This window comes from Netta rufina, assembly GCF_964035555.1.
Source record: "Netta rufina genome assembly, chromosome: 2".
In the NCBI taxonomy this organism is placed as follows: domain Eukaryota; kingdom Metazoa; phylum Chordata; class Aves; order Anseriformes; family Anatidae; genus Netta; species Netta rufina.
Window position 1 is genome coordinate 29,334,897 of NC_140124.1, and position 13,877 is coordinate 29,348,773.

Below are 13,877 nucleotides of genomic sequence, written 5' to 3' on the forward strand. Positions count from 1 at the left end.
TGAACACTTTGTCTCCCTCACACAAAATTTGAGGAGATACAGGAACTTATGCAGGAGTCTAGGTGTCATACCAGAGGTGTTCCCCTGGCATACCTCATCTACTGAGCTGTATGGGACTGGAAATGCTGAGATTGTGAATTCAGCCAGTGAATTCGGCACTAGGACAGCAGTTCAGTATCCTGAGTAGCTTTTTCTACTTTTTATCTCATGGGCTGAGGGATGAAACACCTTGCTATGGCTTCCATTGCTCACTCTGCCGAGCAGGGTATTGCTGCTGCTTCCTCCAGCTGCTCTGCTTCTCCAGGGAGCACTGGTTTTCCAGCAGGGTTGCTGGCTGCCAGTTGCCTGCTGCTGCCTACAAGCTTGATTAAGTTGGCTGAAGCTCTGCAGGATAGTTGCCATACTCCCCTTTTACCCTGCTGCTGCTTGTAGCCTGGTCTGTCATGGCCTGGGGACCAAGCTGCATGGTGGCACTGCAAAAGCATGGCTGCTGAAGTGAGTACTTACAGAACAAAAAGCTGGGGGTTTTGTGAATTTTAGCAGATAAATATTTTTTGTGCCTGAGGTTTCTGTTAGCATTAGTTACTGATTTATTTCCATTCATAATTCTCCAACATAGAAGCACGCAGTACATGCATGCACATGCAGCTTTAATTCACAAAGCTTGCAAACTGGAATCTGCTACAATGACTTCAGTGTCTGCCTAGTTTTATGTTCCAAAAATGAAGGAAAACCTTGCATCTGTAAACTCAAGGATGTGTGCAAGTCTCTGCAGGATGTGGATGTCAGTTCTGATACTAACTGATGTTTGAAGAAGATGTAACAAAGAAGTAAGATTTAAAAAAAGAGGTACAAAGAATTGGTATAAATGGAAAAACAGATGCAAGGGTAACTACTTACTCTATTTTTAATTATGCTGTAGGCAGGCGGGTTGCTGAACAGCTTAATTTTCAATGTTCAGCAGCAGTAATGGCAACAAAGAGCTAGCAACGTTCAAATAATTACTGTAATTCACCTTCCCAGTTTCTCTAGTGTGACATCACTGTTCTTTGAGGTGTCCTAAAACTTTGAAGACATAGGCTGACATGGGCTGGGGCTTTCCTCATTTCATTCACAGCCGATCTCACAGGCCCAGCAAGACAGAAGGCAGACTCTCCAGACTGATCTAGATTTTTTTATTTTTTTATTTTATTTTATTTTTTTTTTTTGTGAGCTTGTTATCCGTGGCCTGTTTCACAGAGCAGAAAATTGATGTTAGAATGTTGTTATCGTTAGTAGTCGAGGCTTTATATTCAAATTATTACAGGCAGATATGCAAAGCTGCAAATACTGTATGATAAGCTGCCAAAGCCTAATGCCCTGCTTTTAGGAAGCTAAGCGTAGGGCTATGAATAAAATTATGATTTGCATTTGAAGTTCCCGAGACAACAGAAACTGGATGAAAATGTAGGCCACAATTTATGCATCAAAAGTGCCATGAGCAACTGATGGATTTTGCTATTTTGCAGCATCCTGAATGCATTACAGATCAGGTTTAAACCTTGATACCAGAAAATGCTTTTGACAAATTACATGGTGAAGCCAAACAAATTCTCAAAATGCCAGAACCATTTGTTAACATAAAACATCCTTTTGTGTGGTTGTCAGTACGTTATGGTGTTTCCATCTTATTCTCAATCACTGTTCAGGCTGGTGGGAGGTCTTCTCCTCATGGTGAGTGTGTAATGACATCTGTTGTTGCTTCGATTGATGGTGAGAGGCAATTCCAGGCAGAAATCCTACTAGCTTCCTAGGAGTAGTTTAGTGAAAGGTGTAGTTTTGTTTTGTTTTCTCCCTTGGTTGATGTGTAATTTTTTATAAGATTGCTAATGATTGCTCAGATTGATGGAAACAGCTCCAGGTTACAATAATGAGTAAAAAAGCTTATTCATAATCTGGCTAATGCCAAAAGTAGCGTTTGTCTGGAACAGTGTATGTTCTGAAGTATATGTTATTTGTTGTATGTGTATGTTGTATGTGTATGTTCTGAAGTGTATGTTATTTGCTGGCACAGTGGTTACTGGCCTGTTTATCCTTTCTTTTCTCAGCTGGATTTTTTCTTCTTATTGGCTACTGGGGTAGATATTTGAGATGATAATTATTTCAGAGAGGCATTCCTTGTAATATTCTTCTTTGCTTTGAAGGTGCATATAAAAATCTAAGTCCTTATCTGCTAATGAGTTCATGCTGTGGCTATAGTTCAGACCAATCATCATGCAAAAAATAAAAAGATTTATTCTTTGTCACAGCATACATGTATACACTGAGTTAGCAGTAGCAGGATATACTTACTTATGTCAGAGATTGTAAAAAAGTCAATGATGAGCTCAATGATGAGCTGCTGATCCTGATTGTTTTCTGAAATTATTGAGTAAAAATGTCAGGCCCACAAGACAGTTTTAAGCTCTGTAAATGTCTCTCTATTCTTTCTATTGCTCTTAGTACATAAAGAGGGGGATTTGAATTTTTTTTGAGATCTAACATTTGGGATCGTAGCCACAACAAATAGCTCGGTTTCAGACCCAGAAACCTAACCTGAATTGTGTATAGTGAGAAGAAACACAAACACAGCACTAGTGTACCCAAGTTAAACTGTACGAAACTGGTTTTCCCTCTTAATTAACTTTCACCTGATGTGTTCTTCAAGCATTGTTTTCCTAGTTGGATTTTCAGCCTCACTGAGCTTCTTAAACTTCTTGCTCCCATTAAATCAATATCAACTATTTTATGAGGCAGAGCCTGCTTCTCCAGTTATAAAGACAGTGTTTGCTAAACTCCTTCTTTTGATGTGTTTACTTAAAATTGCTTACCTTTTTGCATTCCTACAGATTAGAAACCTTTTGTCTGCGATTCCTTCTGTTATTTTTGAGGGCAAGGAAGTGGCATTTCACTTATCAGAAGCAACTTTGGTTCTGTATTTTGAAGTTCTGTGAGAGGGTGCAATTATATGCAGAAAAGATATACACACAATAAGATGTAGGGGAGTATTATTATGTAGGGCAGGATAAACAGTGCTGTATTTACCACAAGGTAAGAGCACGCTTGGGCACATGTTGTAGAGGAATTTATGTTCTGTTGGTGTCCACTGAGACACTCCTGCAGTAACCTAAGTGTGTCAACACTAAGGTTTAAAAAAAATTAAAAAATAAAAATAAAATTAATGCAGATTGACTTTCTGTTGTATTCCTCTCCCAGCCCCCAGAGAAGATGTAAAGGTGTGGAGTTTGTGAACGCTTTCCATAAAACATGTTAACTCTGCAGTCAGATGCTCTCATTGAGAAGTAAGCTGGTGTGAGTATACAGCCCTGTACAGCATGGTAAGGTCTGACATAACCAGCTGTGAGCATGCCTTATTCTGAAATAACTGTGAAGTAGGTTAAGCCTGGAAGGGTTGAATAACCTGGCATATAGTGTGAGGTTAGCGTGTGCACACTGGGAGAATACCTGCAATACACCTGTGTGCACCCTAGCAGAGCACAGAATTGCTTGTGCTTTTCTCCAGGACTCAGAAACTTGCAGAAAGCAATGGTGGGGAGAGAATAAAGCTCACTCCAGGATAGAGCAATGAAGAGCAAGGAGGGATCTGACATGTTAATATGTCAAACGCAGATAAGGTAAAGTGATAGGAAGAGACTCTGATTTGGAAATCAAGCAAGCAGCTACAAAGAAAGATGCCAAGCCCAGAGAGTGAGGCAGTTGTGGCATGGATATGTTTGCAGGGCCCTAATTATACTTAATTGTATGAGAATTATGTAAGATCAAGGTTCTGTTCTTGTTGCTAACACTGAATGTATGAAACTAAGGTGTAAGGACCATAAGATTCAAAGTCCTTTACACTGTCTGTTGATTTAAGTAATTTCACTGGTTATCCGTGCTTCAGGAGCCTTTGACTACAGCTTCAGCTGTCATGAGCCTCATTTTACGATGTCTCATCAGCGTTATGATGCCTCATCAGCTATATAAAGGTGAGGCAGCCTGGAGTGCCACACCTCAGTCAGCCATATGCTTTTGTAATTATACAACACAGCTCCAGTTTAGCAGTTAACAACACCATACACACTTCATATCTTATTGATTAAATGTATCTGTTGTCTTAACAACCAGGCGTACGTGTGGCTGTGCGTGGACTCCGCCGTTCCATGGGAGTTTCCCTTAGAAGGAGGGAAGATGATATCTCTGAGGAGGAATTTCTTTGGGACAGAACTTAAGAATTTTTCAGCATTAATTGCTTTCTGTTTAGACACAGTTTTTTGCTTCTGTTATTTGGCCAGAATCTAAACTGTGCTGGAGCACATTTTAAAACTGAATTTTTAAATTATAGAACCTGCTTGGTTTAATCGCCACCAGAGCAGAGTGCTTCGATGGTGCTGTCAGCAGAGAGGCTGCTTCTGTCAAGTTGCTTTCATAAGCACAATGAAGCACTTCGTAGCCTCCTTTAAAAATACTGTGTGGCACTTGCATAGCTCTCAAAGATTCCTGTGCACACAGAAATTTTAACAGCAATTTATTTTATATCACTTTAAGCAACTTACAGTGAAGTAAAGTGATTGCGGTACCACAGGTATTCTGTATGCATGGCAAGAGAAAATGCTGACTTTACCTGTGTCAGGAATCACAACTTGTGTGTGAAATTTTGGCATTTTCTGGAAATACCTAATTAAGCAGAAAAAATAGTGAATATGGACTTTTGGAGGTTTTATTAATAGGAGTCTTTTACCCTTTTAATAGTCGCTGAAAGTCAAATGTTATGAAAACCTCAAACCTGTTCAGTATGCGTTCAGGTAAAGAAGAGTGTCTGTTTCTTGGTAATTTTCTGACCCTTGTGTTACAAAGACAGCGTTATTCTTGGTGCTCTGCAGCTAGTGTATAGGCCTCTGTTCATTCTGCAAACCTAGGAAGGGAAACATTTTCAGAAAACTTGTGACAATGTGCCACATATGCACATTCTCTTTTAATCAGTCATTCACCAGTCTTGTGGTACTCTGCTATGGAAGTATAGCCCTGCTTGGCCTATATGGTAATACTCCCACAGCCATGTAGTGTCAATTCAGGAAATGCTGACTGATAGGTACTGAAGACCTAATGGTAATGCCTTTCTTAAACTTTCAGGGCATTACCTTTTGTCTTCAGTGAGTCACAAGTAAAATATTTCAGATTAAACTGGAACAACCACACTTGCTAAGGCCATGTATTTTACTTTTCCAGGTCAGAAAATTCCACAAACGACAGATTAATATTCAACATTTATGCTACAGTTTTCTTTCAAATTTCTTGCAGCTGTATGCTTTGTCAGCCTTTCCTGTTATCAAATATTTACAATGTTTTTGCACAAGACTTCATGTTATATGCAAATCCATAGACAGGCTGTTCTGCCGCTTGTACTTCATGCAAATATATTGTTACTCAGACGTCTTAACTACTACTATCTTCATTTTAGGACATAACTCTATAGAAATCCATAAAATTCTGTGTGCAACAGAATTGGATCTGGTCATATATCAGTCAGTATGGAGAGGTCTTGCCCTAAATAATGAGTTACTAGGATTTAATAATAACTACCTGACCATTACATATTCTTGATGAACCTCTGTAAATTTCTTCTAGTAATAGTTATTATAAGGTTATCCATGGTGTAACAGTACTATGATGTAAAAACTACCACACTGCTTAAATTGATAATCTGGTCATGGAGCAAAAATTGTTTTTACACTCTATGAGTTTTTTTTCTAAGAATTTAGCTATTTTTTCCCCCTGAAAATGAGATTAAGAATCTGTAAACGTAAAGATTTTTGAACTCATAATCTGATATTTTGTAAGCAAGATAATAACTTCAACTCATGTATTTCACTTTGATTTAATTTTATTCTCAAACATTTGATGAGCAATGTCATTCCAAAAATTTTAACGCCTGCTTACCAATGCTATAGAAGTCAGTGGGAGGAAAAAGGGAAGACAGACATATAAACAAACACATAGGGTAGTAGTAGCAGATAAATCTCTCGTGCATATGTGTCTTTCCATCCTTTGAAGCTTTAAGTAATATACCATTTCCTATCCTAGCCTATACAAGACCAGCAAGTTGGCTTGCAGGAAAGGCAACATGTAGATCTAAAGATCTGACACAGTTATTTGCAAAGAAGTCATCCATGAGTTTGGATTTAGATTGGAATTAAGTATAAAGATAATCCTGACTAACTGATTACTGGGATAACACATTACAATTTTGGGGTATTTATACTGCAGAAACTACAATCTCTCTACATTGATTTTATTATTTTCTTCTTGTATAGGTTTTAGGGGCGAAGCCACAGCTTCCTGAATGTGGTGATGATGATGATGAGGTGGCTGATATTACAAATAGGAGAAGTGCTAAACTATATATGGTAAGTAACTTTATTTTTGTGTTAGGTGCACTCAATGGTAATCATGCATGTAATACCTTCATTTATGGAGTTCTGGCTTCAGTTACAGAACTGCAATTGTGTTGGCTGATTTACAACCAATGGACAAGGTTCTCAACGGATGCCAAGACAGCCCAGAAGAACCAAGGAAAAAATATTGATTACAGTCCCGTTTACTCAGGAAACAAATTAAGCATAACCATTCAGTGAAGGCCAAAGAAGAGTTAGTTGGTTTTAATCAATCTACATTTCCAGTCTTTTTGATTTTAAAAGAGATAGTTGTAGTAGACATATATGATTTACTTATTCTTAGCAGAGTTTGAGAGATGTACAGTTATGTTATATTTTTCTAAGTAAAATCCAGAAGAATTTAAACACAAAAGGCCTTTCTTTTGTGATGCCCGTTTTCTTCTTCCTCACTTTCAATGGCTTAACACTGACTGGGACAGTGCCAATATCAGAAAATTAACCATGAATGGATTTTTTTACTCCATTTTATCAGTAGGAATTTTATGATTACACTTAGCAAAGTTAAGTTTTTTCCTTGTATTTAAGTAGGCATACTGTTCTTGCCTAGAAGAGGCATGGAACTTATCCTTCAACCTAACAGTACAGTATTTTATTCACATGCAAGTCTATACAACTACTTATTTCTCTCTAAGTATTATCTTTTTAGCCTTGTAGGAGTGAATTCTAGAAGGTTATAAAGGTCTGTATCAATTTACAGAGGTTACAAAGCAGATTTTGCAACAGGTCGTATGACAGCTTTATATTAAAGAACTGTATGGTATAAATGTAGATACGTAATTTGTCAATAGTGGTGTAGGACTATTTTATCATAGTTTCAAATGCTCTTGTTCAGTATGTATGTGTACCTTTGGCTTCAGTGAGGGGTGCTTGGTAGCAGAGGATGACATCTAGGGCCTCTGCCGGTTCAGCAGAGCATAAAGATTGGACTGATGAAGGTATGCATTTTTAACTGTGAGCTGTTCATTGAATAAGCGGTCGAATTGAGAGTGGAAACAAAACTTGATTTATTTTGAAAAGCTGTGAGACAAGCATCACTAAAATTAACACTACATCTCCCTCTACTGGATGTAATATGAAATGAAACTAAAACTCATTAACTGCTTACCTTCCAGCAGGATACCAACGTCATACATAGGAAGGGTAACTGAATTTTATAGTAATTTGGGGAGTGGAAATTAGTTTGATGATCAAAACCAGAGTTGATCTAAGTTTGTAATTTTTACTTTGTTAGGTGTCAGATGCAAGTGGATCCATGAAGGTGTCGGTGGTAGCAGAGGAAAACCCTTTCTCTATGGCTATGCTTTTGTCTCAGGAGTGCTTCATTTTGGACAATGGTGCTGCAAGGAAGATCTTTGTGTGGAAAGGTAAGAGATCACTTCTGTCACAAATGCAAAAGGAACACAGACAGTTCTAAGGAATACACACAACACCCACTGAACAGTAGCAAAAAATACTGGCTGGACACAGTACCCTGCACACAGTTCTTCCTTGGCGTGGTCAATGGACAAGGATGTGAGTAAGGGCTTTGAGGCTGAATCCTGTCTAAGGACAATTTTAAGGCATCTGAAAGCCTGGGTGCTTAAATGCTTACCTAAGTGGCAATTACAAACCAAACATAAATAATCTTTGATTTTATGATAATCCTGCAATTTTTTGCATATTACTATCAAATCTCTATCATCCATGAGAAAAATATGTGCATTGAAAGTTTGATAACAGGTATTTCCATACATTGTTTCCTGGAGGTGTGAAATCGAAAGATGAGTAAAAAGTACAGTCTTCATGTCCCAGAGATCAACTAAAAGCATAAGCTTACAAATACTTTGATGCTTCTTTCTTCCTTGTGACTGGTTCTCTGTGGTATCACAATGCTTGTAGGACTGTCTGCAATTTTTCTGACTGATCATTTTCCCAGGAGGGAACTGAGGAATTAGGTCTGGACACCTTTTACCTGGTGCTGCCATTGCATCCAGCATTGAGTATCTCTCCTTTTTTGTCTGAGGTAGTGTATTAGTTATTGGCATTTGCTTTAAATGTGTGGCATTTGATTTTCTTTTTACCACACGCAATAGCAAATAATTAATCAATGTGGTTGTCAAGCTTCTGAATCCAGGAAGCATTGTAAACATTTTGCTTTAATATTTCATTTGCAGATAGGAATGTGTCCTTTAAAGCAAAGCATTTTGCGTGCATTGTGCTCGTATAACCTAAGTTCTACATGAGCCCCTAATTCCTGGTTTTCCCTATTCACCTGACAACTCCTAGAATAACCAACCCAATAGAACTGGGCATCTTATATACAATGTACATCTTATGAATGCAGCCCTACATGCTCCTTTGTGCATCCTCACTTTGCTACTGTTGGTAATGATAATATGTAAAACAAACAAAAAACAAAAAAAACCCTCTACATTAATCTGTGAGTCTCACCCTTGCACTGGGAGGCTGTAGTTATCATCTCTACTGGAAATCTTCACAGAATCATAGAATGGTTTGGGTTGGAATGGACTTTAACGATCATCTAGTTCCAACCTCCCTGCTGTGGACAGGAACACTTTCCTTTAGACCAGGTTACTCAAAGCCACAGGTTGCTCAAATATTCAAACCACCAAGCTGAGGACTGCAAAACACTTTGCTAATAGTTTCATTCAGAATTTCATACAACATACAGATTATCAGAGCATCTTTGTAGTCTGCAAAGATGTACCTCTTAGTCTAAGAGTTCTTTCAAGTATAGTCATTGATAGCCAGCTGGGTCATAGAACACATACAAAAAAAAAGCCATCCCACAGACACTTTCAGAGATGTCTAATACTGAACAAGGCTGAGCAAGGAGCAATGGGTAGGAAAGGGTGGTGGTAAATTGCACAGCATAGCGAGATATAAAGGGAGTTGCATCTACTCAGTCTGTAGAACAGTGGTGGTACCTGATGAAGGGAAGGCAGTTCTGGACAGCACCTTCATTTAACACGTTGCAGCCCAGAAAGGGACAATTCAAAGAAAGGAAACAGGTTATTATTGTTGGATGCATACCTTAAACAGAGCAGATGTTATGAACAGCATTTTTTAAACAGAAACTTACAAAGAAAAACAAAATATTTTTTTCGGTTACTTTAACTGTTTTCAAAACCACCAAGGTACTATTTTGACCATTCAACTTAGCATGAGAAATAAAATTCATACAATATCCAGCATTTGTGTTTGTTCAAGACTGAAGCATTGGCAATGCTGAAGAGAGAACCTGTCTCAAGGACATCTTGTTTTTGCAGGATCTGTGAGCTCATTGCCCTTTCTCATGTATTGTTATCCTTCTGTTTTAACCAGGCAAAGATGCTAACCCACAAGAGAGAAAGGCTGCCATGAAGAATGCTGAAGCATTCATACAGCAAATGAATTATCCTGCCAACACACAGGTGCGATCTATTTATGAGATGACACCAACAGAGAATGAACTCTGTTAAAGACTTTGTTTTTAAATCAAAAAAAAAAATAAAAAAGGGCATGTAAGACCATAAGGACAGTGTTTCACTGACAAATAATTCAAAAAAGTTTTTGTTCGAGTAACCATGTCAGTTTTGTTTTCCTTGCATCCCATGCTTCTTATTTCATTGCAGATTCAAGTGCTTCCAGAAGGAGGTGAAACACCAATTTTCAAACAATTTTTCAAAGACTGGAAGGATAAGGATGAAAGTGATGGCTTTGGCAAAGTGTATGTCACAGAGAGAGTGGCTAAAATTGAGCAGATTGAATTCGATGCTACCAAGTTACATGAGTCTCCACAAATGGCTGCCCAACATAACATGGTAGATGATGGTTCAGGAAAAGTAGAGGTAATTTTTGTGTTGTAATTAACAAATATGCAATTTGCACCAACACGGTTTCTTTGGTTTCTTGTAACAGGCTAAACTGCTACTCTGTTTTGCCATTTAAACTGTGGCATAGAGTGAAACTACATTAATCATAATGTTATTCTTACCACCAGAAAAGGTACTTTGAAGTGGGAAGTGAATCTCTATGTCAGCTGTATGCTGATATGTCACGTTATTTTGATACTCATGAAAGATATTGTAGCAGTCATCAGCAGAAATCAAAGAGCAGAAATGTCTTCCCTTTCGCAGAATACCTTTTAAAGAAATACTTTAAATATGATCCTTATCCTAAAGGAATACTTTTAGCCTACATCAGCTTGAAATCTGGAAGGGGAAAATTTCCCTTTGGAGTCAGAAATTCAATCCATTTTATTACATATATCTTCGTGTATCTATCCTATCTGCTTCTTGTCCTTAGTGGGTCTCCCAGGTAGCCTGGATTTGAAGAGAATGTGATGGCTTTAGAGTCCTTCTAAATATATCCATATCCCATCTGAATCTCTTTAGATTAGTCTTTCACAGTATTGAAGTTAATATCTTTGGACTACACAGACTTTGTTTGTCATTTACGAGCACTAGGACAAGAGGCACTGGCCTCAAGGTGTGCCAGGGGAGGTTTAGGTTGGATATCAGGAAAAATTTAATCACTGAAAGGGTCCTGAGTCTGCTCAGGGAAGTAACTAAGTCATCATCCTTGGAGGTATACAGAAAAATGCGTAGATGTGGTGCTTAGTGATATGGTTTGGTGGTAGACTTGGAAGTGCTGGGTTAACAGTTGGACTTGATGGTCTTAGAGGTCTTTTCCAACCTAAATGAGTCTGTGATTGCACCAACATAGCCTATGTTGGGATTCTGGAAGTAAGAGGAGGGATAAATACCTACAGTCTCACTGGTATATTTTCTGGCTTTCAGACCTCATCCTTGGGATGGTCCATAGGCTTGAGACACAGTATTGAGGTCTGAAGCATTTTTTGTCATATAGTTTTAGAAGTATGATTTTGGAGGTCAGTCATTAACTGAATTGAGCTGTAGTGAATCAAGTAGGAAGAAATCTGCAAAACTGTATGTTATTTAACTACAGTGTTCCTCTCACAAATGGTATGATAGTTCTATTGTAAACCAAAATATTGTGCTATTCATGTCACATTATCATCTTAAGACATTAAGAAAGTATGTTCAACATAGCATTATGTTGACTGAGTGACATTAAAGCATCAGGACGAAGAAAAGTATACTGCAGTGGCTTGTTGGTGATCGCTATTCATTCAGTGCATGTAGGGTAAAAAGATCCACTTCAAGGAAGAATCTTTCCTGGCTTTATAACATAACACTTGGCTACATAAGGAAAGGCTGCTTAAGGGATGATACAGTAAAATGCTCCTTAAAGTGTCCCAGAATGAAGTTCAGCGTTTCCCAATGATTTCTGTGTTTCCCAGATCTGGCGTGTGGAAAGCAGTGGCAGAGTTCCTGTGGAACCCCAGACATATGGACAATTCTATGGTGGTGACTGCTACATTATCCTCTACACTTACCCTAAAGGGCAGATCATCTACACATGGTATGTTTGGTCAGCTTGCACAGACCACCAGCATGTGGATATTATTTTATGCTATCTTTTTGTCCTGCTCATAAGAGTAGAACCACATGTAAATACAAGATTATTTACTATGTATTTGTCATGCAGTATAAACTCTGGATCATTTTGAAACTGGACTTAACTACTGTTGTATTGTTTGTTTTTTACCATACCTTCCTCAGGCAAGGAGCCAATGCTACAAAAGATGAACTGACAGCATCTGCATTTCTGACGGTTCAGCTTGATCGCTTATTGAATGGTCAGGCTGTGCAGGTTAGTGTCTTTCAGATGAAATTCAATACAGCGTGCAAAATAGATGCAGAAACAATGAGAAATTAAAGGAAGAGAGAGTGTTTGAAGACTGGGATTATCAACTGCTCGTGGTGACTGCTTCTGTGCATGTATTTTCTGTGTAGTAAGATATTTAACTTTCTTTCATCAGTGAGTAAACTACCTGAAATTACATATGTTTACAATACCTTAATGTTATGAAGGTTTAACCATGAAGCCCTGTAAACTTATCTCCCTGCTCACCCTGCAGAAAATCATGCATGTGGCCATACCATCAGATTTTCTTAGAAAATGGTATCTAATCTTTAACCACTTCTAAGTACTTAAGTTGCAGAAGATGGATGTATCTGCTTAATTAAAAAGCAAACAAGTTTGTGTTCAGTCTTCTTGTCATCTATTCCTTTCTACAGATAAAACCAAACTGCCAGTTACTTGAGTTCATTTCAAAATAATCTAGTTTTTCAAAGTTCTGCCTTTTCTTCACACAACTAATAACACTGTTTTCTCCTCATATTTATCTTAAAATATCTTTCTTTCTTGTTGGCGTTAACCTTTGGAAATTATAGAGTTACTTTGCAGAGCACTAAAGAGCCTTAAACTAGGCCTTTCTATATTTCATTAGCTATGATTATTAACAATCTTCACCATTATTTTCTTCACATATTAAGGCAGAGTAACTTCCAGGTACATTTTAGGATTCACCTAACTTGCTAGCCTTTTCTCTTTGGAAGATTTGTCCAAGCTTTTCTCAAATTAATAATGAGTTCTTCGTAACCCATCATGAATGTTTTTTTTATACCTCGTAGTTCACCCACTTGCTGTGGAGATTGTTTTATGTCAGAAAGGACAAAAAAAAAAAAAATAACACTTAGAAAGTCAAAGAACTTTCCCTTTCTCCTTTTCACTGAAACAGAGTTGTATGCATACAGACTATTTTGATAACTGACCAAACGTCAGTGTCTACAGAGGTCTGTATCAAGCTAAAGCACAGTGTGTTCCTTTTAAAGTGGAGATTCCCCATTTTAATTATTCCTTTTGAATGTAGAGAACAGAGATATAATACAGCCTAAAACTACCTTTTCTTTCCTTCAACTTTCACTGACTGAAAATTAGGTTTTAGTCCTGCCTAGCTTTACAGACTGTGTACATGGCCTGTGGAGACTGAAGGATAAGATCCTCCTAGGGCAACCCACTTTGAAGCAGGTGTTTGACAGAGGAATAGCCATGTGTGCCTGCCTTTCTGTCTCCTTTTGATTATACAGGAAGCTGCAATGTTTAGCCTAGGCAAGACACCTGACTTACAGAGGACAAAAACTGGGAGAAATGAAAGCCACGTGAAAAGCCAGAGCAGGGGAACCAGACAGAACTGTGTCACAGGGTCTGGCTTGACCCAACTGTTGTGAGGAACATAACTTGGATTTTCCCATCCCATAGTGCCTTAAGCTCCACAAAGCAGGATACGTATTTTCACTTGCAGAAAGGGTCTGTGCACTGGCTCTGAGGAGACCTTACAGCAGACTTCCAGTACCTGTAGGAATCTACAACAAGGCAGGAAAGAGACTCTTTGTCAGGGAGTGTAGTGATAGGACAAGGGGTAATGGTTTTAAACTAAAAGAGGGGAAGATTTAGATTATATATTATGAAGAAATTATTTACTATGAGGGTGCTGAG

The 13,877-nt window shown here is 38.2% G+C and overlaps 1 protein-coding gene across 1 annotated transcript in view; it reads left to right on the forward strand.

Moving 5' to 3' along the window:
• Window positions 1–13,877, forward strand: part of SCIN (scinderin) — a gene marked incomplete at both ends in the record, with an annotated part of 47,900 nt that overhangs the window by 26,110 nt on the left and 7,913 nt on the right. Inside the window, 6 exons of the mRNA XM_084281426.1 lie at window positions 6,330–6,422; window positions 7,702–7,834; window positions 9,795–9,883; window positions 10,085–10,300; window positions 11,776–11,897; window positions 12,098–12,188. Of these exons, the coding sequence (XP_084137552.1) occupies window positions 6,330–6,422; window positions 7,702–7,834; window positions 9,795–9,883; window positions 10,085–10,300; window positions 11,776–11,897; window positions 12,098–12,188 (744 nt within the window). The remainder of the gene's footprint in view (window positions 1–6,329; window positions 6,423–7,701; window positions 7,835–9,794; window positions 9,884–10,084; window positions 10,301–11,775; window positions 11,898–12,097; window positions 12,189–13,877) is intronic.